A 24388-nucleotide genomic window follows, 5' to 3' on the forward strand; every position below is an offset into this window, starting at 1 on the left:
TAAGAATAAGAATATTGAAAATGCCCCAACAGACGTTCTGCGGGAGGAAGTTCAGCACTGTGGCCATAGAGGGAGGGGTTGGCAAAGGCCTTTTGTGCTTCACGATTTTCTTCGTGCCTCTGAGGGCTTCAGACTAATAATACTCAGTTCATGCCACTCCCAAGATGAGTTTGACATTGAGTCCCTACTCTTGCCTCTAAAGTGTAATTATCTAGGAAGCTAATCCCTCTAAAGAATAACATTTTTAAATTTTTAAATTTAAATATGTGTGTATATATATATTCCCCCCCCCAGTGGATCTATTCTATCAAAATGATGTAGCTTTAAATTTTTTTTTTTAAGATTTTTATTTATTTGACACAGAGAGAGAAATCACAGGTAGGCAGAGAGGCAGGCAGAAAGAGAGGAGGAAGCAGGCTCCCCGCTGAGCAGAGAGCCCGACACGGGGCTCGATCCCAGGACCCTGAGATCATGACCTGAGGCAAAGGCAGAGGCTTTAACCCACTGAGCCACCCAGGCACCCCTAAATTGTTTTTTTAAATTTCAGAATAGAGATACATGCTAGGCTATCTTCATGCAATTGGTGGGACCCAGAAAATTGTATGTCCATCACCTACAGCAGATACACTCTGCCTGTCCCTCCTAGCTCCTCCCACCCCCCCCCCCCACATTCACGCACAATGCCAAGATACCAGCAACTCTTCTTCTCGAGTCCAGAGAATCCCTCTGGTTCTATAATCAGTAGTCACCCCACAGTAATCTGTGTGTAAGTCCAGAGGTACTCTGGCCACAGGGCACTTCCGAAATTTGAGATGCTGCCTGTGGGCATGATGAGAAAAGCATGGATTTTGGAATCAGATGTAAAATGGATGAAATGTCACCACGTGATACGAGGCAGGCCCTCCCCTTCTTGCCGTGTAAAATGGGGATAGTAGCCTCTGCATGGCCGGGTGGGTGGGAGGTGTTGGCGAGATGCCTGTGCAGGCACCCGGCACAATGGGGACCTTGAGTACACCATTGCCAGACCTGTTAAGTAATAAGTGAGGAGCTGGGTCCCGGGACGTCTGTGGCTCCCAGTGATTTGGGGTTCCTTTTACGGAGACTTACCGAGGCTTCGTTGCAGCGGACACAAGTATCAGTGTCGTCACGCCTTCTGTAGCGTCTGGTTTCTGATACGCCGGGACTCGCGGCTACTTACATGTGCCCGAGAACGCGGCTGCCATGAGCTATCGAATTAAAACTCCCTCGAAGCTCTGACAGCAGCTCCTTCTGCTGCTCCAGCTCTGTCAAGGTGGGGGCTTTGAAATGACACTATCGTGAATCAACATGTTACAGATACGCCCAGGGACGGCTCCTTTGAGCATTTACGGATCTTGCTCCCTTTATCCTCCGCACTAAAAAGAATTGCAGTTTTCCCCAAAGGCAGCCAAGTAGCAAAAAAAGGTTTGGAGAAACTTCATAAGTTTCAGGATATGTAGTAATGTGATTTTTTTTTTTTTTAAACATCATCTTTGGCTCTGTGGTTTTTTTTTTTTTCCATCTATTTATCACCAGCTCCCCGGAGTTCACGTTCATAAGTCTCGTTCACAGTTAATCCCAGCATAATTTCTGTCTATCCAGGTATACTCCCACCTCCCAGCTTCGCACCCAAGAAGACGCAAAAGAATGGTTACGGTCCCACTCTGCAGGAGGCCTGCAGGACCCCGCTGCCAATTCCCCTTTCTCCTCTGGCTCCAGCGTCACGTCTCCCTCGGGAACGAGATTCAACTTCTCCCAGCTTGGTGAGTAGCCACTGACAGTTAGCTGTGGCAATCAGCCCTGGGGGACAGAGGTTAATCTTATATTTTGAAAGAGGCCTGTGGTCATTGCCAAGTGGTCAAGCCCTCCATGTTCATGAGCCCTCCGCAATGGAACTTGATTATAGGGAAGTAATAGCAAAAGAGAAAGAAGAGAAAAGGTTTGGGTACTCTTATCAGTATTTATATGGTAGGTGTAGGTAGGGTTATAGTAAAGAGCAAACCATTCTACTTTTTTTTTTTTAAGATTACTTTATTATTATTTATTTATTTGACAGATCACAAGTAGGCAGAGATATAGAAGGAAGCAGGCTCCCCACTGAGCAGAGAGCCCAATGTAGGGCTTGATCCCAAGACCCTGGGATCATGACCTGAGCCGAAGGCAGAGGCTTTAACCCACTGAGCCACCCAGGTGCCCTAACCATTCTACTTTTGAGAAAAATGAATTGTTTCTAAGACCTCTGAAGACGTAGGTTTCTATCTAAAAAGTTGTAGCATACCCTGTGTCTGGTCCTCTGCATGGCTCTATTAAGCTGGAAAATAAAGATCCGGTTTTGAGTGAACACATACTCTTGGAAATGCCTACTCCTGACATAATGCTTTGACTGGCACAGTGGGGAGAGGAGAAGAATTTGTAAGACAGCCCCTGCTGACATGTTAATGGATTCTTTTTCAGAGAGACAAACACACCCACACAGACTCGTAATCAGGGTAAGAGAACAATCCAGAGCTTTATCTGAAACTGTGTAAAAACCGACAATGATCAGGTAGCAGGTATTATATATAGTTAGGAAAAGGGAAGATCCGTCCTGGCTAGAATTACCAGGAAGAATGGGAGCTGAGCCCTAAAAGACTGATGGAGGGAAAATCCTGCCCACTCTCATCTTGCTCTTTAGAAGGGAGGCCTTTTCTGATTATTGCGAATAATAAACACGGCTTCTTTAAGGACAGGTGTGGCTTATCATCAAGTAAGACTTCACTTTTCCTTTTTAATGAACAGGGAGATACTTTGGAAATACCGTATGTTATTGACATGGACAGGACTTTAATAAAAAAAAGCCTGTTGGGGCCAAGGTGGAGGGGAGATGCCCCTTTGCCCTGAAGCTCTTTAAGCGCCATTACAAGCATGCCCCATTGGAGGCAGTGAGGTCTGTGTTCATGTTGTTCTTTCCCAGCCCTAACTCTTTGAGGCAGGAGTTTCTTGTCATGCACAAATGCTTCCCATTTGATCAAAAGCCCGGTTGGACTATTTTGGGCTTTGGCTTTAGAGGGAGTTGTTCCAGATGAGCCCAGGGAGTAATTAGCTCATGCCTGGAAGGTGACACTGGCTTGTCGGAACGTGCCAAGTTGGAAAGCTGAGGCCCAGAGACTTGCTTTGGAAATGACCCACCTTTCCTCCCTTATTTTTAGCTCTCCGTGTTTTATTTAAATGTGGATGTGATAGCCTTCTAGAAAACAGACGAGGGAGGGAAGTCGGCAGGGACAGATATGGCCGATACTCATCAGTCCCCTCGTCATCCCCATCTAGGACTTGAAGAGAGACATGAATTTCCCACCTTTCAGTCCCCTTCCTTTCTTTTCCAGCGAGTCCCACCACCGTTACTCAGATGAGCTTGTCCAACCCAACCATGCTGAGGACCCACAGCCTCTCCAATGCCGACGGGCAGTATGACCCGTACACTGATAGCCGATTCCGGAATAGCTCCGTGTCCCTGGACGAGAAGAGCAGAACCATGAGCCGCTCGGGCTCCTTCCGGGATGGATTTGAAGAAGGCAAGCATGGAGGGTTACCGTCTCAGGTCCTGCGTTGTGGTGAATGGCCCTCCATACCGCATTCGTGAGCGGAGAGCCCACGTGGAAGTGCTCCCAGCTCTCTCTCACTCTGGGGGTTGGGGCTGGCGAACTCTGAGTAGAGGGGTCTGGTTGTTCATTCACCTCATGGGGGGGTGGGGGAGAAGCTGCTGAAGAAACTCGAGTGAACTTGGAGCGGACCGTGTTCTACTCTAGGCTTCTCCCTCTTGGACTCAGGCCACAACTTCTTGGCATGAGCCTCCATCTTGAGGTTCAGCTGCCGGCTCACCGTCTTGGCAGACTGAGTTTCTGGAGAGTTAGTTCATTTCCCTGGGCTAACGTACCCATGTAGCTCCAGGGGCCTGTGGGCAGCGGCCTCTCGACTCCACTCCAGAATTTTCTATTTCTCAAGCACTTTTTTTTAAACTTTATTCAGTGACACCCTTTTCCTTCAGGTATGCTCTTTTCCTTCTTTGCTCATTAACTGTGAATATTTGGGGTCGGATTTTTATGTTTTGTTCATTTTAATCAGAATGTTGGGAGAAAGTAGCTCTGGGCATTGTTGCCAGCATCTTCCTAACTTGGTTCATCTCTCTTTCCCTTTGTTCCTTCAGCTCAGGGTGGGAGCTAGAGAAGCAAGCAGTCAAAACCCTGTGGAGGGACAGCCCCACCCCCAAAAAGCTTCCCAAAGATGGGAATGATAGGATATTGGAGTCAGTACTCATTGACTAGTAGTTAAAACTATGGAGTAACACTACCAGGGTTTGAGTTCTGGCTCCCCCGCTTTGGTAGATGATCCAAGAGGACGAGTTACTTTACCTCCCTGTGCCTGTTTTTTTTTTGTTTGTTTGTTTTAAATATTTTATTTATTTATTTGACAGACAGAGATCACAAGTAGGCCGAGAGGCAGGCAGAGAGAGAGAGAGAGAGGAAGCAGGCTCCCCAATGAGCAGAGAGCCGGATGCGGGACTCGATCCCGGGACCCCGAGATCATGACCTGAGCCGAAGGCAGCGGCTTAACCCACTGAGCCACTCAGGCGCCTCTGTTTTTTTTTTTTTACTGACAAAATGAGAATGGTAATAGTACCTAGCCCATGGAATTATGAGAATTCAACGGTAGATATAAATGTTCACCCGCTAATGTCATTACATGTCCTAGCCTGTAGACTCAGCGTCAGCAGTAAGGTCCTGGCAGCTGGGACTCCCCAGCCAGGGGATGGGGACTCTCAGAGCAATTGGAGCCCAGGCTATGGCCATAGCCCTCGCTGTGCCTTTTTTGCCAGGGACAGACGAGAATGCGGGAGAATGTCGAGGGGGTCATGGGTGTTTCCCTCCGGCCCCAGCCCCTGTGAGAGTGGGAAAATAGTAGCACGGCCACCTCCTGGGAGGAGAGAACAAACTTGTCTTATTTTTGTTTTTTTTAAAGACTTTATTTATTTGAGAGAGAGGGAGAGAGAGCACAAGCAGGGGGAATGGCAGGCAGGGGGAGAAGCAGGCTCCCCGCTGAGCAGAGAGCCCTATGTGGGACTCAATCCTGGGACTTGAGAATCATGACCTGAGCCGAAGGCAGATGCTTAACTGACTGAGCCACCCAGGTGCCCCTAAACTTGTCTTGTTTAAAGAAATCCCTAAACAAACTGAGAGGGAAAGAAACAGAATAAAGTCTTCCACTGTTGTCCAGTGTACTTGCTTAGAGAAAGATTAAAGGGTTTAGTTACGGGGCACTTGCCCTCTGGTCCATCTTCCTAGCAGCGTCCCTTCCTTCACCCTGATTTACGTGTCCCCTGTACCGGGTGAGCACAGTGAGCAAGTCTGCAAATCCATGTATGGGCACCTGCTGGGACAGAGGATCGATGAGGGGTAGAGCCGAAGTTACCCAGAGTGTTCTGCTGGATTTAAGAGCTAGAAGTGCATGCTTTAACAACCCGGGTCCCTCAGAGTGACGTGCAGGTTAACCTGAAGGTAAAGGCGTAGGCAGCTGGTCTTGCACTTTTTCCTACTCCATGTGCTAGCCAACCATGGCCGCAGAGCATTCCCCAGCCCTCCTTGTGACGACTCACATATGGAGCACGTCCTGGGCCACATTCATCTTCTGTGTCGTGTGTGTGCCTGAGTGAACTGTGTTCAGGACCGAGATTTGTCCAAACAAGCACACTTCGCCTCATAAAGATCCGGGGCCATTACAGTCTCATCGTCAGAGAACTTTCCTTTATTCCATCTGGAATCAAGCTGTCAGGCAGCACCACTGTGGGATATCTGGGATGTCAAAGTGACATTGATAAAAAATGCTTGCCCACAAGCAGTGTCTAGACTTTTGTAAACCCTAATGATTCATGGTGACGTGGACTGAAGGGCAGAGGTAAAAATCAGGTTTGGTGGGCAGGGGGTAGGGACTGCTGTCGATATACACGATGAGCGCATACCATTTTCATCTTTTGGGGAATTTTGCATCGAATTGCTTTTACTCCTTCCAGGGCTATTACATTACAAAGACAAGACAGAGCTCATGCAGTTAGATGCTTTTCATTCCATTGGGTGAAAGCTGTTCTTCCCATTTTGAATTTATAAATCCCAGAGTTGGAGAAACAGGGGGAAAATTTTACAACTCATGTTTGGACAAGACAGAACCCCTGTGTGAGAGTCAGTTAGGTACGTCATATACCAGAAAGCAGGAGAGAAATTGAAGAAGAATTAGCACAAAGACGTGGGGGAGGTTTCTGTGGGATTTAATTAGCACTTTCCATTTTGAAGGAAGTGGGAGTCATAAATATGTAGATTAGGTACAGCCATGGCCCAGATGCAACCTTTCAAAGTTATTTCAGGTAAATTAATTTTCATCAGATGCATTATGCAATCTTAAAGTCAACTTTAATAGCGTACATTTAGGGAGATGCTTGAGGCATTTTGAAAATGAATGTCTTTGCCCGGGGACTTTACCAGTCATCCCTAATTGCTAGTGCAATCTTAAGCAGTTCGTATGGAATCCATAGGAACAGAGCAGCTTCTTAATAAATAAATATTTTTTTTGCAACTCACTTGGGTTTCTAGCACCTGAGTTGTTGTACCTGTGATTGAAATCCTGGCACGTCTGCTGCTAGACTTGGAGAAAGGACTTGATACTGCTAGGCCTATTTCCTGTTCACTAAAAGGTAGAAAATAATTGTGCCTGCTTCAGAGGATTGAAGTGAAGATTAGGTGAGATAAATCCACAGAAAGCATCTCATGCAAAATGACTTCCAAAGACGTTTATAGTCCGTGTTCAAGCAAATGGTAGCCATTGTTGTAATTGTCAGGTTTTGTTTTCTCCTTCTCCCCAAGGGCCATTATCCCTGTTTTGTTTATGGCAAAATTGAGGCTGGAGAAATGCCTTGGGGACTGTGTGCAGCCAGGCCTCGGTGCCAAACTCTGGATTTTCAGCCCTCTGTTTTCCTGTTCAGTCCTACCTTGACATCTGACTCTGCCTAGGTCGCAGCTGGGCTTTCTTACCTCTGTGAGGCAGACTGGTCCTTCATCAGTGTTTTTTCTGTTTTCAGTTCTGCTTCCTTTGCTGGTTCAGAGGGTGGTCCATCAGCCATCAGAACCGCGCATCCTTCTCACTGGTAGCACCTCTGAGAGTATCAGCAGTGGAGTAAGAACTAGCCTATGTGCCTCCAAGCCTGTCTCTGCTCCTAACAGGCTGTGTGTTCTTGGCCATATCACTTAACCTCTCTGGGTCTTAATTTACTCTGTTGTGTGTTAGCAGTGGGAACTCCTGCCCTGTCTGGGACTATTACCTACAAATTCTCACTTCAAAGGTAGTACACTTGAGAAAGTGCTTTGATAAGTACGAAGCTGGAGATATATGCTAGATGCATCGGGGCCTTTGGTTGCTTTGTTGGCTAGAAGATGCCCAATTGTTTCATTCTGTCTAGAGCATGTACGTATCACCACCTGTACTTTGGGCAGGGATGAATCGTGTTTTTCTCAAACATGCAATTGTTTGCTCATTTGGTGCCAGCTTTGCGTCTATGTAGATTGGATGAGTGGCTGGGGAAACCATTCTAAAACAAACCAAAAGACTTTACCAAAAAAACAAAAAATGAAAACAAAAACAAAAAACAGCCATCAGAAACTCCTAAATCAGGTCTCTTACTTTTTTTTTTTTTTTTAAATATTTTATTTATTTATTTGACACAGAGAAAGAGATCACAAGGAGGCAGAGAGGCAGGCAGAGAGAGAGGAGGGGAGCAGGCTCCCTGCTGAGCAGAGAGCCTGATGCTGGGCTCGATCCCAGGACCCTAGATCATGATCTGAGCCGAAGGCAGAGGCTTACCCCTCTGAGCCACCCAGGTGCCCCCTAAATCAGGTCTCTTAAGGGCAAAACAGTCTCCATACTTCTGGTCAGCAGATCCTGTTCCTGAATGCTGGGTGACCTTACACAGACCAGTTAACCTTACTGGGTTTCAGATTCCTCCGGTGCAGAGATGGCCTAGACAAGTGTCTGTGGTTCTTCGTAGCTTCAGAATTTTATTTTATTTATTTATTTAAAAGATTTTTATTTATTTATTTGATAGACAGAGATCACAAGCAGGCAGAGAGAGAGGAAGGGAAGCAGGCTCCCCACTGAGCAGAGAGCCCGATGTGGGACTCGATCCCAGGACCCTGGGATCATGACCCGAGCCAAAGGCAGAGGCTTTAAGCCACTGAGCCACCCAGGTACCCCACATAGCTTCAGAATTTTAAAGATATAGGTATAGGGCAGAAAATGCATGGTGTGATTATGCCATTCTGGCTTTGTAAGTCTTGTATGCCTTTTGCTGTCCAGAAGTATCCAAAACACATAACCCAGGCTCTGATTTGGTTCAGCTCTCTTGGAGCAAGGCCCACTGCAATGGTTCAGGCAAGCCACATTCAGTTTGGAGCTGACTCTGGAAATCAAGGAGTCTTTCTTTGGACCACGGCCTTGCTGTTGCTATTTACCTAGTGAGAGGAGTTAATTACAGGGAAGAAGAATTACCTCCATAGGAGCCTGCCAGTTGTGCTCTTCACCGGCGGCCCCAGGCCTGCACTGGGGTATTGCTGAGGGCAGTGTCTCTAACTCTGTGCATATAAGCTGGAGAGATAGAAGAGACCAACTTCCATTTTCCAGCAGATTAGTCCCACATGACAGCCCTGTGCTGGCTGAGCAGGTGGTATGATGGAAAGATGTGGGGCTGGATGAAAGAAAAGCTAGAGGGTGGCTACATGTTACTCATGTCTCTTCCCGCATTTGGCCTCCAGTATAATCTGCCCCTACTGCCTGTCTCATGGGGCTAGAGTACCTTAACCCCTTTAGAAAATTAGACCACTCATTTGGGGCATGAGAGGCGTCTGCTGGTGTGTCTACGTATGAACACTGGAAGCCATTATTGTCCATTTATGCCATAAACTGATTTCTTATGGGGCAAGGGCCAGAAAAGTCATGGATGGCAGAGGAATGGAGGAAAAGATCTCAAACCCTAGTGTTCCTAAGGAAAGTGTGTGTGAGTGATGGTGTAGCCATAACCTCAGAAGAGCAGGCACCTTCCAGGAGAGAGGAGGGCCGGACAGGCAAGTCAAGAACTGTGTGGGTTCAGAGGGGGAGGGAGTGTATCCGGTGCAGGCAGGCAGGGAACGGAGGGAAGCCTTCATGGAGAGGCGTTGTTTGAGCTGAGCCCAGTGATTTGGACAGGCAGAAATGAAAAGCATCCAAAACAAAGGGAACCATACAGGCAGACACTCTGGGGAGGCCAAGTGCTAGGCGGGGCGCGCTCGAGAGAAAAGTGCAGGGTTCTGAATGGGATGGGAGCCCATAAAGGAAGAGCAGGAGGTCGGGAGGTTTATGGGAAGACAGTGTGGAGGCACCTGGGTGGTGGGCTGAGCTATTCGTCAGGTATCTCATGGGCAAGTAGCTTCTGCCCAAAGCTGATCCAAGTTGAGTTCACTTCTTGGGTGGTAAGGGCAAGCTTTTTAGTGCACGTGGAAAGTTATTCCCAAGCCTCCCACTCTCAGACCACAGAGGATAGCTAGTGTGGGGGTAGAGCATTCGACTTGTGGTCAGGAAAGCTGTGCCCAATTAAACATCTCTGATGTCTCCACAGGCATATTTTTTGTCTCTCAAAAAGTTGTCGAGAGATTACTAAGAAAATGTCATTAAAGCGTCTGGTTCCCAGAAAGAGAAGTGCGTTAGAATACTTAGTCCTAGAAAAGACTATGATTTAAACTTACAGAGAAATAATAAAATAACTCCACTGGCTGGGGGCAGGAAGGGGCACGAAGTGGGTATGAAGATGGATCTGAGTCCAAAGAACCAATCAGAGACAGAAAAGAGGACACCACTTGATTGTCCTTTTGTACACGTGGTAGAAATCAAGAGAAGAATGTCTTCTTCAGTAGATAATGTTTTCTGAGCAAGTGTTCTACCACATGGTCTTCTAGAATGAGTTGACTATGGCCAACAGCCAGCCTCCTATGTTCATGATAATGGGCTCATCTTCGTGCATACACAAGTGGCAGAAGCTAGCAGGGTAGACAACATGTATGCAGCACAGTCTCATCCCTAGAGGAATACATGAGAGAAAAGTCATGGGTGGCAGAAGAATGGAATGAGAGAGAAGGAAAGGAGTAAAATGTGCTGGGATAGAAAAGGTTACAGGTTGCCTGTGGGTAATAGAATTATGAGTTGTGTGGGTTGTGGCAGTGAATATGTTTTCTTAACACTTCTCCACACTTGAACATTTTTACTTAATAACCATGTATTATTTTCATGGGGGAAAAAATTATGGAGAGGTTGTAGGGGGGAAAAGGGGGGAAAGGAAAAGAGACTCCTTTCAGAAATATTCCTTATTTGACTCTGACCTATTGCCAAACCCGGAAAAGATGGGTCAAGGTGAGATGAAGTTACCTGGTAGTGTCCCATAGTGCTGAGTTTCTCCTCCTTTTCTCTTTTCTTCTTCTTTTTTTTAAATACCTTTTCTCTTTTCTTCTCTTTTTTTTTTTAATAGTTCACGGATCCTCGCTGTCCTTGGTTTCTAGCACGTCATCAATTTATTCTACAGTGAGTATAAATCAATGCTATGTGGCTATGACTGTGAGAACTGGGGCTCCTTTCTCCCGTGTGTCAAGAATAAAACATAAAATAAAATTGTTTCTCCTAGAGAAAGTATCTCCATTGTAAGGGGCCTGATTCATCAGGGAGTAAGATTTGAAATTGACAAAAGCTATGAATTGTAACGTCTCAACCAGTAAATCAGGAACTGACTCCTTTGTTAGAGTGGCATTGCGCTTTGGTGGGAACTAGTTAGAACGTGTGAGAAGCCTTGGCCGCCTGCTGGTAGCCTTAGGAAAGAAAGGCCTTGAACAACTTCTGTCTGCCTCAGTTTCTTTATCTGTCAAGCAGAGAGAATAGCCTCCCTTAGCTTGCAGAGCTTGTGGATTTACTGTTGGGAAGATGACATTGACCTACAACGTATATTCCTTAATGACAAGGACTTTTTCCGTTTTTATTTCTAGTGTCTGGAACAAAGCCAAGCACGTAGTAGGTGTTCAAAAAATAGGCTTGAATATGAGGAAGTGGAGATGCAACATGAGGGGTTAAGGGGGTAGGAGAAGAATAAATGAAACAAGATGGGATCGGGAGGGAGACAAACCATAAGTGACTCTTAATCTCACAAAACAAACTGAGGGTTGCTGGCGGGGAGAGGGGTTGGGAGAGGGGGGTGGGGTTATGGACATTGGGGAGGGTATGTGCTATAGTGAATGCTGTGAAGTGTGTAAACCTGGCGATTCACAGACCTGTACCCCTGGGGGAACAAATACATGTTTATGAAAAATAAAAAATAAAAAAAATAGGCTTGAATGAGATAAGAAAACGCCCGTGAAGTACTGAGGGCAGTGCACACAGCCCAGAGCCGGCGCTGGCTGTCGTCGGTGTTGGCCAGCTTCAGTGCGTGCTCTGCTGAGCAAATCCGCATAGAATCCAGTATGGTTCTGGATTTGTTCGGGGGTGCTCGCTTTTTTTTTATAGCTATGTGTATAGCTATGTGCGTAACTGTTTATCTTAGAAACCTTACTTTGGGTAAGGAAAAAAATCATTTCATTAATTGAGTGTTCTCCCGAAAACATTTCTTAGATGAGATTGTCCAGCTGTGTGACGTCAGGCAAGGTCTGACCTCTCTGTGCCTCAGAAAGAATACGGACCTACTCTGTAGGGCTGTTGCGAGGATTAAGTGGTTTGGCCCCAGTATTCCTCAAAACCAGTTGTTGTTGTTGTTAGAGGCCAGCTGGAGGGAGGGCCCCCCTGGGCAGCATCAGGAGTCTGGGCCGTGGGGTAGGGAGCAGGGGGAGAAGGGAACGCGGGCAGGAACCACCTCCCACCTGCCACAGCTGGTGGGTGTAGGGTCACATTCTGAGCTCATGGAGAAGTAGACACCAGGGTCAGATGCTGATTTTTTAAAGTGATGGGTTTGTCACTAGTAGCTGATAGGATTGATTGGATTGGACCAATCCAGTTGGTCTAGGACCCAAGGATAACACAGAGTCTTTACTGACCTTCACCTGCCTGTCTGGCTCCCAAGTCACTGCCCCACCCCCAGGGAAGCGTGAATGGAGGGATGGACGGAAGGTAGGAATCCTTCCAACATTGCCCAGAATGTGGGGGTGTCTTTTTTTATGGGCCCCGGGGAGAACCACAAGAGAAGGAAAGAAAGGTTCCCCTTGTCGGTTCCCCCTATGGAAGGAGAGGGGGTAGCCTTGTAGTCCCTGGCTGGCAGGTGTCTGAGTCACCACAGACACAGCCCCAGGATGGGAGACTCTCCCAGTAAGAGGGCCCACAGGCTGCACGCATACCCCCCAGAGTCACAGGTAACTGGGGGCCGTGAGGTGGGGCAGCGGGAAGATCCACACAACCTGGGGAGTCAGTTGGCTGGCTGCTGGGGGCTCCCAGCCTCCCTCACTTGGGAGGCCTTCCTGCTGCTCCTGGGCCAGCGCCTCAGACAGAAGAGAGGGAGGGGTCAAACCGGCGGTTAACCCATGAGCAGTCCTCCCGCTAGGAGCGGCCAGTCACATTACAAATTCAGATGAATGACTGTTGATTCTTTCGTGTACGTTGTCCTCAGTGTGGCCCGGGATGTTTTTGAACCTGTACATTTATTCACTAAATTAGGGCATGTGCCCCTGGTTTATCCCTTTTTGTCACGCCTTCTCTAGAGCACCTGACTGTATCATCTCCACACGGGAGCAGGGGTCTCCTCACAGCCAAAATAATTGCAGTGTTGTTCTCCTCCTTCCTAATTTCTTATAATCATATGCTCTTCCTATTTGGCCTTTCTCATTGGTCAAATTAACCGAACCAGTTTATCCAGAAAAATACACCAGGAAAGAAACTCCTAACTCTTAGGGACTGCTGTAAGCATCCAAATCAGGTGTTCCCCACAGACTGCATTGCCCCATTCTTTGTTCCTCCACTGGTCTAATTTCCCTTATGATTTCCTTACAGCCCGAAGAAAAGTGCCAGTCGGAGGTAAGGATCGGTTTGCTGGTTGCATTCCCTCCTTCGCTATTATCCACTGCTTCGCCCCGCTCAACCTGGGAACGGGCTCTTAAAGCAAGTAACTCTGTCCCTTGCCAACCTTTAGATTCGCAAACTGCGGCGGGAGCTGGATGCCTCGCAGGAGAAGGTTTCAGCTTTGACCACGCAGCTGACCGCAAATGTGAGTACAGATACAGGGTGGTAGCCATGGGAGGGGGGAAGCCTCTGCTCCCTTCTGACGGGACATCAGGGCTGCCTGGCCCTGAGTACCGTGGGAGCAGTCCCGTGGGAGGGGCGTGGCTTTAGCCTTGGGAGCGTCCACTCTGGCTCTGAGCGGCTCTGGGCTCCAGGCAGCATCTTGGAGCCTCTGAGCCTGCATTGGCTCATCTGTGCAATGGTGATGGTAAGCATCTGCTCTCTGGGTTGTCACTTGGTCACTTGGTCAGTACTGGAATACGTTAAGGGCTCAGAAATGTTCGTTTCCCTTTTCTTCCTCTTTCTGAAACTTTTCATCTTCAGGCGGGAAAAAAAGAAAAGAAATCTAAGGCTCCAAATAAATAGCTGACTGTTCTATAATTACAATACCCACAATTACGTGTTCAGGAAATGCTGCCAGCTAGCATTGAATTCAACAACTGTTTTAGTGCCAACTGTGCCTCGGGCACCACGGCTTCAACAGCAAAGCAGGCACAGTCACTGTCCTCTTCTTGTGCTTTCTCTGGTGCCGCAGAGACAGAACTGTTTAGCTATGACATGATGACTGTTCAGAGAGAGAGATAGAGGGAGAAGGTTGTGGGAATGTGTAAGGAGGATCACCTAGCTCAGTCTCGTGGTGGGGGAGGAGGGAGGTCAGGAAAGGCTTCCTGGAGGAAGTGGCATCTGGGGGATGCTGAGTAGGAGAGGATGCGCGGGAAAGCAGCATTCTCACTAGTGTGCAAAATGTATTTGTGCAGAAGCCCAGTGTGAAGATCTTAGCGCATTTATAAACTGTAAGTAGCTCAGTGTATAATTAGAATCTATGGCTTGGATATGAGGAAGAGGGGAGGGGAGGTGAGGTGAGGCATCAGAGAAAATCTAGGGGCAGGTCTGTCACATACCATGGAGGCTCTCAGCTCTTAGGCGGACAGTTCGGGCTAAAGGAAGAAGAGCTTCATTGGTGTGTATGTGTGTTACTGTTGTTTTAAGATTTTATTTATTTATTTGACAGAGAGACATCACAAGTAGGCAGAGAGAGAGGGGGAAGCGGACTCCCTGCTGAGCAGAGAGCCCGATGTGGGGCTTGATCCCAGGACCCAGAGATCATGACCTGAGCCAAAGGCAGAGGCTTTAACCCAATGACCTCCCCCACACCCGCTGCCCCATTGGTGTGTTTTAAGCAGAGCAGCGAGGCAGTTTGGTTTGCTCTTCATGAAGCTTCTTGACTGTGGCGTGGTTATAAGATCAGAGAGTCAGAGTGAAAGCAGAGACTTCAGGTCTGCAAAGTAGCCCCACTGCAGAGCTGTGGGCCGGTGAGGGTTGCCCTTCAGAGGTCGGAGCCTGAGGTTTGGAAGGTGCGGAGATGCCCCTAAGGCAGGGCATCCTGCCTGGAGCACATGGCCTGGGCTGAGACCACAAACACCTGTGTGTGAACCTGTCCCAAAGCAGCCTGCATGACCCCATAATACGCTGTTAGAGTGAAGGGCGACTTCAAAAGGCTATCTTTTCTGGACCAGGAAGCTGAGTCCATCAGTACTCCAATGAATCCTTTACCTGGGTTCTTGCCCAGGTCGTTCCTGCTGAAGCCTGAGCCAATGGAAGGAAACCATTTCTCTTTAAAGTCTGTGCGCAAAGTACCTTGTGGAGTTACTTGACCTTAATGACAAGCTCAATAACTCGTAACTTCTCTCACTGTTCATGCTCCTGAGTTCTCTCACATTTCTGGGAGTCTTTGCATTATTTTCTCACCCTCCCACATCAGGCCACTGCGTGTTTCGTTATCCGTCTTCTCTCTGCTGCTTCCATCGTCGGTAGCAGAACATCAGAAATTGCTGGGCGATCTGAATTTTGAAGCTTACTAGGTCTTTTTTTTTTTTTTTTAAGATTTTATTTATTTATTTGACAGAGAGAGACACAGCGAGAGAGGGAACACAAGCAGGAGGAGTCGGAGAGGGAGAAGCAGGCTTCCCACAGAGCAGGGAGCCTGATGCAGGGCTCGATCTCAGGACCCTGGGGTCATGACCTGAGCCAAAGACAGATGGTTAACGACTGAGCCACCTAGGCACCCCTGGGTCTTATTTAAAAAAAAAAAAAAAAAAAGAAAAAAATCCTGGAGGTATTCTTCTATGAATAGTCTTCATCCGGGTACCATTTGAATCCAGACCAACCCCAGACCCAATGAGCCAATCTGGATATAATCCAAATGTGAGGTTTGACAGCAACCCCCATCCCAAGTGATTTGGAGCTACTCCCCTAGTTAAGAATTCCTGGCATCCATTGGTGCCCTTTTACTCAAAACCTACTTTCATTAGTTTACATAGCAAAAAACTTGGGTTCCTTCCTCCAGTGACCTTGTGCTGCCCAAAGGATCTTAACACTGGGCCATTTGGAACTCTACTCTCTGTTCCAGAAGAGTCGGAGGGAGATCCCTTGCATTGTTATTATTCCAAAAGTATGATTTGCTCCTCACCAAAGCCACTGAGTCCAGTATTGTTTGAAAGTAAATATTTAGTCTTACCACACACCACCGGCCACGCTAACGTGTTTTATTGTCTGCCATCTTTCTCACAGGCCAAGCTGTGTTTGTTTTTCTAGGACAAACTACTCAAAGCCACCTTCTCTGGGTGTTTTTATACCATTCATGTTTGTTTTTCTGGGAATGTGAGAAGGGCACTTGGTAAGAAGTCTGCTGTGCGGCTCTGAAATAGGCTCCAAACAGCCTCTCAGCCCGTGTTTTCACAGTTGCTAATGACCCGAAGTTAGTCCTTTCTCTAGAAAGCACAATGCAAACCTCTGGTTCTTCAGAGCAAACATGGCTTCTTCTTGAGTTTGCAAAAACACTTTCTTAATAGCAGCCTTCTTGGGGTCAGGTTTTTGTTTTTGAGGGAATAGAAAGTATGAGTGCCCACAAACAGAACCCTGGGTGGCAATCAAAGAATGGAAATAAATGGAAATTTGGTCGTTTAAATTTGACCTTGGCGTTCCTTTGAAACGCAAGGTTAGCAGTAATTCATTTCAACATCCTGGCCCTGGCCCTGTTTCCTTCATCCACTATGTAAACTCTCTTGAATTGATTGGCTTTGGTTCTGCCTTATTCTCCTGGGCAAACTAAACAAAAGCATATCTCTTGATTTTAAAATGCAACAGCATTTTCTCAATTTTTAATAGGGAAAGAGCATGCAATCAGAAAGAAACTGGGCAGTCCATTTAACATTTCTATTACGAGAGGTCCTGCTCCCTGCTAACTCCTACAGCTGTTGGAAAAGAGACCCAACATGCTAGAACATCTCTAGTTCATGCTAGAGATGCCTTATCCTCAGCTGTTTCAGTTAGAGGAAGTCTAGTGACAGAGGCCTCTGACTCACTTCTCTGATCTCTCCTCTTTAAATTGAAATGTCCGCTGACCCTCCTCATGACCCGGGACAATGTCCCACCTGTCCCCTGGTTGTTCCCTCACTTTGATTCTTCACCGAGTACATCAGTCTTCTCTTCCTCTAGAATATTATGGACCCCATGATCAGATCTTACTTCTCCCTCCTCCCAGGAGTCACAGTCCCCCTGCTAGCTCTTTTCTTTCTCCTGTATTTGCCCACTCCTCTCCCACCACCCTTTCCCATTCTGTCCCCACCTGTGTTTTCATCCTGTCTTTTGTCACTTCATCCATCCCAAGCCTCTTCCTTTCCTTTCCCCACAGTGTCTGTTTATTCCTATGCTTATGGACCTGTGTTCACCTATATTGTTTCACTTAATGCTCACAACAACCCTGGGAGGAAAGTAGATACTGCACCCATTTTATAGACGGAGAAATTGGGGCACCTGGGTGGCTCAGTGGGTGAAGCGTCTGCCTTCGGCTCAGGTCATGATCCTGGGGTCCTAGGATCGAGCCCCACGTTGGGCTCTCTGCTCAGCAGGGAGCCTGCTTCTCCCCTCTCTCTCTGCCTGCCTTTCTGCCTACTTGTGATCTCTGTGAAATAAATAAAATCTTAAAAAAAAAAAAAGTTTTATAGATGGAGATACTGCTGCCAATAGAATTAGCTCTCTTGTCTGTTCCTTATTCTTGGTTTTAACCATATTATCAGGTCCCTCAGTCAACCAACCAATATATCGTGGGCTGTTCTGGAGGAAGGAAGAGCCTTGCATCTTGTCCTTGAAGAGGGTTGAAGAGAAAGGGGCAGACAAAAGCATCTCATTTCTCAACTCTTAATATACGCGTTTTTTTCCCTACATTTTTAACATCTCTGCAAGTGGGATGCATATTTTAATTAGAATTGGCAGCATTTCTCAGGATGTCTTAGTACCATATGAAATAGTGGTGTGTCTGATGTCGTGTTCTAACAGGTATATAAAATTATGGAAGTGGGGCACCTGGGTGGCTCAGTTGTTAAGCTTCTGCCTTCAGCTCAGGTCATGATCCCAGAGTCCTGGGATCAAGCCCTGCATCGGCCTCCCTGCTCATGGGGGAGCCTGCTTCTCCCTTTCCCTCTGCCCCTACTCCAGCACGTACTCTCTCCCTCACTTGCTCACTCTCAAAAAAAAAAAAAAAGTATGGAGGGGCCTTGGGAGAAAACTGTAACTCCTTGGAGGAAGGGGAAGGTTTCTCCAAGGAGGGAGCAGATGGGCCTATCCGTGGCTTTTTATTAACCGGGATTAGAATAAACAAAATAGCCCAACCACTGTGTTCACCCATTCTGCAAACGTGCCCAATGTGAGCCTCTCCTGTGAGCTTGGCACTTGGAGAGCAAAGCTCACAGGAGCAGAGGAGGAAGACAGGAGGCAGTAGTTGCTGGAGTACACGCGTCCTTAACTGTGACACCAACATGCATGTAGACCAATAGTCCATGTGCTTTCAAGAGTAACCATGAGAGAACCAGCCCATCTGGGGGTGTCATGAAGACACGAGCTGAGATCTCTTGAGAAGGATATATAAAAACCAGACAGGGGGCGCCTGGGTGGCTCAGTGGGTTAAGCCGCTGCCTTCAGCTCAGGTCATGATCTCAGGGTGCTGGGATCGAGTCCCGCATCGGGCTCTCTGCTCAGCGGGGAGCCTGCTTCCCTCTGTCTCTCTCTGCCTGCCTCTCCATCTACTTGTGATTTCTCTCTGTCAAATAAATAAATAAATAAAATCTTTAAAAAAAAAAAAAAAAAAAGAAGAAGAAAAAAAACCAGACAGGAAGACAGTGGGGGAAGAGCACTGTAGGCAGAGGGGAAAGTAGGTACAAAGAACCTAAGGTGGGAAGAAGCACAGGGTCTTTAAGGACACAATGAGCTGGAGTGACTGGATCTCAAAAAGATGGAAAGTGGGGCTCCAGGGGCTGAAGAATTAGACAGGAGCTAACTCACCGGGCTCCGGTGAGGATTTCAGCCCTGAAGACCCAGCACCCCCTGGGCCCTCTTGCCTTGCGAGGCAGTCTAACTGAGGCTGTGTCTTTCCTTCTCCAGGCCCATCTGGTGGCAGCCTTTGAACAGAGTCTTGGGAACATGACCATCAGGCTCCAGAGTCTGACCATGACGGCTGAGCAAAAGGTAAAGGCCTCCCCTCCCTGCTTAGAACTGACAGCATAGCTCCAAACTGACGATCTCTTGTTTCAGAGAAGGGTATGGATGTTCGTGTATTTGAACTCTTGGAATCGAATCATAAAGAGTTGTACTCTGTTGAGTGCACATCTGATCCAAATGGCGGGGTGTGAAGTGGCCGCAGCCCTTCATCTCTCACAGGCCTGTTTCTGCTGCTTTTTAAAAAAAGATTTTATTTACTTGAGGGAGAGAGGGAAAGAGAACACCAGCAGGGTGGAGGGGCAGAGAGAGCAGCAGATTCCCCACTCAGCACGCTGAGATCATGACCCGATCTGAAGGCAGACGCCTAACTGACAGAGCCACCCATGTGCCCCCATTTCTGCTGCTCTGGTGTGTTTCAATCCATCCTGTGGGAGGGGACCGAGGTTTTGTGGAACTCCTTCATGCTCTCTGCTCCGTGCTGAAACAGAGTTGTTGTTCATGTGGACTCTGTACAGAATGACTGTAGGATGACCAATATTTCCTGCTGTTCCTCAGGACTCAGAACTGAATGAGTTAAGGAAAACCATCGAGCTGCTCAAGAAACAGAACGCAGCTGCCCAGGCTGCCATTAATGGGGTCATTAACACGCCAGAGCTCAACTGCAAAGGTAAAGGAAGGGGGGGCAGCCTCCAGACCAACAACCTGCCTGCCCTTAGGAACCTTCCCCTGATGACGTGTGCCGCAGCCTCCCTGCCCCGGGGTGCATGTCCCTGTCGGTCAGATGGTCCCGGGAGGAGGACACTTGTGGCCCGTGACTTCAGGCCTCTAGGAAGATAGCTCCTTCAGCTCAGTCTCTGCCCTGATATAGCTCAAAAATGGAAGAAAATCTGTTTCTATGGGTGAAGTGTCAAAAGTGTTTTGCTTAATTTCGCTGGTGTCCTTATATTTACATGTGGACACGGGCCAGCCTGAAATGAGCATCTCGTGTTCATCCAAGGAAGTGTTTCTGAGTCAGTTGCTTCGTGCGTGTGTATCTTACCCGGGGGCCAGATGGGGCTGTGAGGACGAGTTCCCTCCCGCCGCAGTGATGTTGTCGGTGATGGTACAAGTCGCAGTGACAGCCAGCATTTAGGGGACACACACTGTGTTCTAAGCACTCTGCTCAGTGTTGTAAATTATTCACTCTCTCGTTTTCCTCCCAACCTTACAAGGGCAGTGCTGGTCCTCTCCACATTGGATTGATGAGAGCACTGGGTTGCGGGGGCGAGAGCCCCGTCCAGAGGTCACAGTAGTAAGATTCATGAAGTGGGACTAGAACCCAGGTCTCTCTGACTCCGCAGCCAGTGCTCGTAAAGAGTAGGGTGTGGGTTTAGTTCTGTGCTTGTGCGGAAAACTGGCCACAACCTGTATTTGGCATCTCCGTGATGTCAGATACCAGGTCTCTGAAACGTGATGACAGAGTTGAAATGGAAGGGACTGGCAGCCTGAGTGAGCAAAGAACGCGTACCAGGAAGAGGGGCTCCCACACGTTAAGACCCTGAGATGAGATGGGCTCGGCATTCCTGAGGGGTCAAGAGAAGGCTAGTGAGGCAGAAGCATACAGGGCAGAGTGGGGTGGTGAGGGGCACCCCGACAACACAGGTGTCTGCCACGGTTCAGAAACGTCATCGGGTCCTGGTCTCAAGCTTAAGAAAGCTGGTGGCAGGGGCAGGGAATTCTCTCTCGAAGCCTCCCTTGGCTTCTTTTTGGTGGAGATGGCTTGATCTGGCCCTCAGGTAATTGACTGAAGAGAACTCAGCGTGGACCTGCTCAAGGATCTTAAAACCAGCAGCTGAGAGCAGAAGTTCATGTCTAATGGGAAATACCCAGCAGTGCCCGGGTGTGTGGATTTAGGTGTAAGAGTCATTTTCCCTGGGACAGAGGGATGGGCTGAAGGCCACGCTGCTGACCTCCTGCCTTGCATCCCCAGGAAACGGCACCTCACAGTCGGCAGACCTCCGTATCCGCAGACAACACTCCTCGGACAGCGTGTCCAGCATCAACAGTGCCACCAGCCATTCCAGCGTGGGCAGCAACGTAGAGAGTGATTCCAAGAAAAAGAAGAGAAAGAATTGGGTGAGTGTGCAACCAGAGACCTTCGTGGGTACCAGCAGACCAGTATCCCCACCCCGACCCCCAGAAAGAGCCCCCGGGCTAGCTCTTTACTCCAGAGCATAGAACTTTGGGAGTGGATCCAAAGAAGCTTGTGGGTATGTTTCTACCAAAATCAGTGTTGTGCTCAGCCAAATACCAGGACTCACAAAAGTACCACCATCTTGGAGTTTTCTGTTCCATGAGATTTTATGTGACATACTCATCTTTTATTTCATATACGTGTCATTTCCTCCTCCTCGTAACGTTAGCCGCGAAGTTCCAGGTACTAGAGCAAAGTTACTCTTCGTTGGTTTCTTTTTCGTTATTATTATTATTTTTATTATTATTATTATTTTTGGAGTGTGTATTGCTAATTACCCCATCATTATCCAGAATCCTTATCTGTTTCTTTACACAGTTACCAATGATGGCATGAAACCAATTTTCTCCGAACAGTTTTTAACCGTGCCCTCTAAAGTGAAAGTTTCATAATGTAGATATTAGGAGTTAGTGAAAGGTTTTAAACTGGGGTGTTGTACTTCAAAATGGCAAGTTTAATAGACCCAGTCTCCAGTGTATTGTTTCTCTATGTTTCCTTAATCCCAGTGAGCCACTCAAATTCCTGTACAGTGGTGTCTTGAGCAGCTTTTTCCCATTTTCCTGGGAATATTACACCCACCCACCCAATTTTTTTTAAAGTAGATTCTATGCCCAACATGGGACTTGAAGTCACGACCCCGAGATTAAATAAGAATCACATGCTGCAAGGACCAAGCCAGCCAGGTGCCCTCCTACCAACCCATTTTTAGTTGTGTCAAGGCTGGGGAGCTCTGGTTGGTCTTTGCTGCTCCCTGTCTTCAGTGCAGAGAGTTCAGGTTGATCTGAAACAGGCTAGTGCTCACAGCACCCCATCCATCAGTGCCGACAGCATCGTGTTTCCATTGTAACCTCAGTGTCCTCATCCATTCCATACACTTCTTCCTCATTTTGTGTTATCTTGGATGGGTGGCGAGGTCTGGCCATAGAGCAGTCGCAGTTTGAGGAATTCCGGTTGCTGATGACTTGTGCTGGAAGACCGTAAGACCAGTTTAGTGTGACCCTCTCATCATTCTGATGAAGGTTTTTTCTTCGTTACTAATGGCTTTTAGTCAACTCATCAGCTATGCCTTGAATAGCATTAACATATGTTGCTGTTTCCAATATGATATTGGTAAAATATGGTCTGACTTGATTATCAAAGTGATGAGAGAGAATTATTTTCTATGAAAAACCGTGTTTATCCATTTTCTCCAGTTCAAGAACTAAAACTTATTTACTTGCACTAAGACAGTTCTTGATTGTTGGTAGAAGGGAAGATAGAGAGTGGGCATTCTCAGATGATCTCGAAGCTGAATTCTGTCTAATCTTTGTCATTTCCTCCTCCACGTGGCCCTTTGCCAGAGGTAGGGGCAAGTCTTGAGGTTGGTGGTTTGTGTGCCAGATCCTTCTGTTTCTATAACTGGAAATTTGATGAAAAGTAGGAACTGGGCTCTCGATCAGCCTCACTTGGATGTACCATTCCTTATGGATCTAATATTGATGAGCAAAAAAATCCCAGTAACTATTTCAGAATGGCCTGTTTCAGAATTTCTTAATGGCTAAGAAAACCGCCAGGGTGTTTTCAGAAAAAAGGTTTTAGTAAAATGGAAATTAGTTTTCAAAAGACCTTTTTTCAAAACAAAGCTTAAGTTTCTTGGTCTAGAAGAATACATGCTTATCATCGCTTTCGGAGAAGACCCTGCACTTTAATTCTTGATGTTCTCATTAGAGTTTTCAGCTCCATCTCATAATTTGGGGAATTTGTGATATGCCAGTTCCTTTTTTCCCAATATAGTTAATAAATTTCCTAGAAATACCTATTTTTTTTTTTTTTTAGTAGCAATTGAGATGGCTAATTCCCTGCTTATTCTATCATTTATGTGTATACAAGGACAGCAGGAACTCCTAAGTAGATCTCTCTGAAGGCACTACAGCCATGTTGGGACTAGTGCAGCAGTGAAGCTATTCTTGCTGAGAAAAGAAGACACAGACATGCCAAAAAAAAAAAAAAAAGATAAGGCCTTAAGAGACAGAAGTGTGAGAATCAAAGGAAGGTCAGGGGCAGTCATTTCCACCAAAGAAGCTGGAAGCACTTGGCTTGTAGGGACTCCCCGAAGCGCTGTTCCTTTCCTTTCATAATGAAGGAAGACGCCTGTAATGCTCGGGAAGATTCATGTTCCTACCGGAAACCTTCTCTGTGTGTGGTGTTTACTATTGGCCATGTTGTGTCTGAAAAGTCCGAGGCTTTCCCTGTCACTGGCTTTCTCTGTTAAAAATTGTCTTTTTTCCTTCCCCTTCCCCATTTTTTTTGCTTGCGTTTTCCCTGGCAGGTCAATGAGGTAAGCGAGACCGACGTTAATATCAGATACCAAGCTAACCCATCCATTGATATGACTAATCTCTGCATCCGTCCCCATGTCTGAGCATTCCTGCTTTGTTGCTGTGTAACCTCATCTTCCCGCCATCCATCTGCTGAGCCAGGCTCTGTCTTGCTGTTGGCATCTAGCCTCGAAGCAGGAGTAGGCATGGAATGTCACCCACAGGTCCAGTCCTCTGAGCTGTCAGCACCAGATAACTCTTCTTCCCTTACTGCACTGATTCAAGAGAGCTGTTGGGAACCTTTGTCATTGGTCGGGGGGACACGTGGGAGAATTAATTGCTCTTTTGTCTGCATGTCTCTGTTCGGCCAAGGCCTGAGTGTTGGTTGCAGCCCCGACCTGACTGATAGTCTCATGTGTTCAGTTACGCAGCTCCTTCAAGCAAGCCTTTGGGAAGAAGAAGTCCCCCAAGTCCGCATCCTCTCATTCTGACATCGAGGAGATGACCGATTCCTCATTGCCTTCCTCACCCAAGTTACCGCACAACGGGTCCACGGGTTCCACGCCACTGCTAAGGGGCTCCCACTCCAACTCCCTGTGAGTCTGTCCCTTGGGGATGCACGTCACGTGGGTCAGACAATGCCTTTGGCCCCCGGGAGCCCTCCCAGATAGGAATGGAGAGGTGTCCTGTTACCATTCATCTTCTCCTTGGAGTTTTGTACATCATGCTTTCATAGGACTGGGCATGTTCTTCCAATGCTTTAGGGCTGGAGAGGTCAAGAGAGAGAGGAATCTTCCATTGTTGGTCTGATGGCATCACTGAGTGGTCATGGGCAAGGGCTTAACCTCCCTGTTTTCATTTTTTCATTTGTCAAACTGGGATAATGGTTGTTGGCTCCTTATCTGATCGTAAGGATCAGACGAGGTAAATGGATGGGAAAGGGCTACAACCATCTGGCTGAAAGGGGAAGATAGTGTTATGAGTGTTAGTTTTTGCTGAAATTTTTAGTGCATTTTTAATTTTTTTTTTTTAATTTATTTGACAGAGAGGGAGA

The 24388-nt window shown here is 47.3% G+C and overlaps 1 protein-coding gene across 13 annotated transcripts in view; it reads left to right on the top strand.

Moving 5' to 3' along the window:
• NAV2 (neuron navigator 2) overlaps positions 1 to 24388 on the top strand; it is a 712574-nt gene that overhangs the window by 652947 nt on the left and 35239 nt on the right. For all 13 annotated transcript variants that reach the window (XM_082747350.1, XM_082747353.1, XM_082747358.1 and 10 more), the window contains 9 exons: positions 1621 to 1781; positions 3381 to 3569; positions 10589 to 10641; positions 13081 to 13104; positions 13220 to 13294; positions 18748 to 18831; positions 19360 to 19471; positions 20774 to 20919; positions 23758 to 23930. In XM_082747350.1, coding sequence (XP_082603476.1) covers positions 1621 to 1781; positions 3381 to 3569; positions 10589 to 10641; positions 13081 to 13104; positions 13220 to 13294; positions 18748 to 18831; positions 19360 to 19471; positions 20774 to 20919; positions 23758 to 23930 — 1017 coding nt within the window. The remainder of the gene's footprint in view (positions 1 to 1620; positions 1782 to 3380; positions 3570 to 10588; positions 10642 to 13080; positions 13105 to 13219; positions 13295 to 18747; positions 18832 to 19359; positions 19472 to 20773; positions 20920 to 23757; positions 23931 to 24388) is intronic.

The sequence above is a fragment of the Mustela nivalis genome, assembly GCF_964662115.1.
Source record: "Mustela nivalis genome assembly, chromosome: 9".
In the NCBI taxonomy this organism is placed as follows: Eukaryota; Metazoa; Chordata; class Mammalia; order Carnivora; family Mustelidae; genus Mustela; species Mustela nivalis.